This window comes from Phytophthora infestans, genomic scaffold (assembly GCF_000142945.1).
Source record: "Phytophthora infestans T30-4 supercont1.111 genomic scaffold, whole genome shotgun sequence".
NCBI lineage: Eukaryota > Oomycota > Peronosporomycetes > Peronosporales > Peronosporaceae > Phytophthora > Phytophthora infestans.
This window is the reverse complement of record NW_003303648.1, coordinates 294,248-296,545: the sequence shown is the minus strand read 5'-3', so window position 1 is coordinate 296,545 and position 2,298 is coordinate 294,248. Positions and strand designations below refer to the sequence as shown.

The following is a 2,298-nucleotide window of genomic DNA, read 5'->3' as shown; positions in this document are numbered from 1 at the left end:
TCATTCACCAAACTAAACCTAAGCCTGTGCATGTGACCGTTTTACACTCATATCAATGACTTCATTTCACTATAGCAGGGAAAGGGGGGATATGGACCGTTGCCACATACAAAATTCAGGTATAAGATTTGCTTATGTTGGACCTCCAACATAAAAAAAAGGTGCAACAGAAGTGAATTAGGGTATACACCCCTTATGTTGGAAGATCCAACATAAAGGAACTAAGGGGTTAAAGAGAGCGAAGTGACCTAAATAAGGTAACGTTAAATTGTAAACTGAGTATATTTATAGGTAGGTTAAGTTTGGGTTTAATACAAACTATAAGTTACCTATAGAAATACAATGTCGTTTGACCAATGGTTGGCTTTGAGCGACCTTGGTACCTTGTACCAAATATCCCGGAGAATGACGTGTCATACACTTGAAGTGTGAAGTGTCACACTTCATGTAACCAGGGTACACTTAGGGCTACGTACCCCGTTACAAGAACTAAAGTGTTTAGTGCTCAGAATGACTCGTTGACTTTAATTTATATTGTTGACCTGAGATGATCAAGCGTCGTATGAGACTGGTTCATAGCCACGAGAAGGTGGCTGTCACCCGTCTACTCCGCATATTATTATACATACCAGTAAGTGAGTTATACAAATACAAACCCTGCTTGTGTCTTATTGAGCACGTGTGTTATACTGTACATCATACAAGGTGAAAATCGGGCAGTTAAGGTATCCAACATCTCGCTATACTGTTTATTGTCACTTCTGTTACTGACACCACCAGTAAGCTGGAGCACTTTGCTCGTTGACTGTGACGTGTTTTCTTCATCGTAGAGTGTCAGGCTATTTTTTTTAGTTTAATCACAATTTGTACAAAGTGAGTTGCTTTTTGATACAGACTCTTGCTCAAGTCGATTAAGTTCCAAGAAAAATAAAATTAATGATCTTGTTTACTTTATATATATACGCTGCTACCTTCACATCAAACATTAACACACAGGCCACTGATCAGCTCGCTCTCAATCTCATACGGAATATGCTCTACTAGCTTCTCCCATAAGGAAATGCCACTGTCCATATGCTCTGGTTGTCGTGCTTCAGCACTGATAGGGTCACCTGTCTCGTATCTTGATGCACTGAAGTGGATCAAGAGCTGCGTTGAGTCATCTCCACTGAGAGTCGGCGTTTCTCCAGAATGCATGACGACTTGTAATGTCGACTGAAGCTGGTAGCCGATCGAAGCGTTGCTACCTCGGAGCTTGGGCTCTGCCATCATCTTCCAAATAAACACTGCACAGTCTTCTTCGACAGACATACGCATCACCTTCCGCACTTGAGCTCCACTAATAAGAGGGTGGCCAGGCGTCGCAGAGAAATAACTCATGACTAGTGTATCACGAGATTCTTCCGATTCCTGGGCGTGGAAGGTGATCTGGATACCGACATCCTTGATTCGTTTCAGTCCACTTGTTCCCAGGTTGTTAAGGACCACACGAGCTGTCTTCGCTGTTTTCTGAAGACTAAAAGGCAGTAGATTTCTTGTTGTCATCTCCAAAACGACGTCGTTCATCGCACTGCGGTTGGTCCTGCGCTTCAACCCTGGACAGGGGAGAGCTGTGACTCCCTTCTCAGCAAAGTGGGTGTCCACGCGTGAGTAGATTTCATCCGCCTCACGTAACATCTTCATGAAAATCTCTGCATTGTCACTCGGGGTCAATGCAGAGCGAGCAATCTTACGGCGCTTCATCCCTAGCATATCCTTCATCATCTACAAAACATCACGCTGTCAGCTCATCGCATTGTACAATGTATAGAACAGCAAGTCCTACCTGGATTTTGGTCCGTCGTTTCAAAATGCGCTGCAAGCACTTTGCTTCTTGCACCTGCATTTCGAGCATTTCTCGGAGTGTCGCGTTGTCTTCTTCAGCTTTACGCCGTCTTCCGAGCTGTCGGATTGCAGCGTATTTCCACAACGACTGATTTGGTTGAGAGTTCAAGTGCAATCCAGGCCCGTTGTGTGTCTGTGTTGCTTGGCATGGTGTTGCCTTCAGAGAATCCAGTTGTTCTGTCAGCACCTCGACAGCCTCTCGCAGCTCAATGATCTCATCTTTGCGAGTCTTTCGATGTGTGTCGTTCTTCGTAGCCGCCGATATGTTGACAGCGAGCACAATCTGTCACCTCTCTGAAAGAGTCATCGGACGCCTCGGAGATATCTCCTCCAGACGCCGTCTTTGTCAGCGCAACACTGGTTAAGTCTGGCAGATAATGGTACTCAGTTTGGACAAAGCCCTCGTGTTTTCCT

At 44.9% G+C, this 2,298-nt stretch overlaps 1 protein-coding gene across 1 annotated transcript; it reads right to left on the bottom strand.

The window, feature by feature from the left end:
• Window positions 1-1,142: 1,142 nt before the first annotated feature.
• PITG_19724 (uncharacterized protein) lies at window positions 1,143-1,761 on the bottom strand (the record flags this gene model as incomplete). The annotated part of the gene is made up of 2 exons (XM_002896004.1): window positions 1,143-1,168; window positions 1,248-1,761. 2 exons carry the CDS (start codon window positions 1,759-1,761, stop codon window positions 1,143-1,145), a joined length of 540 nt encoding a protein of 179 aa, XP_002896050.1.
• Window positions 1,762-2,298: the final 537 nt, after the last annotated feature.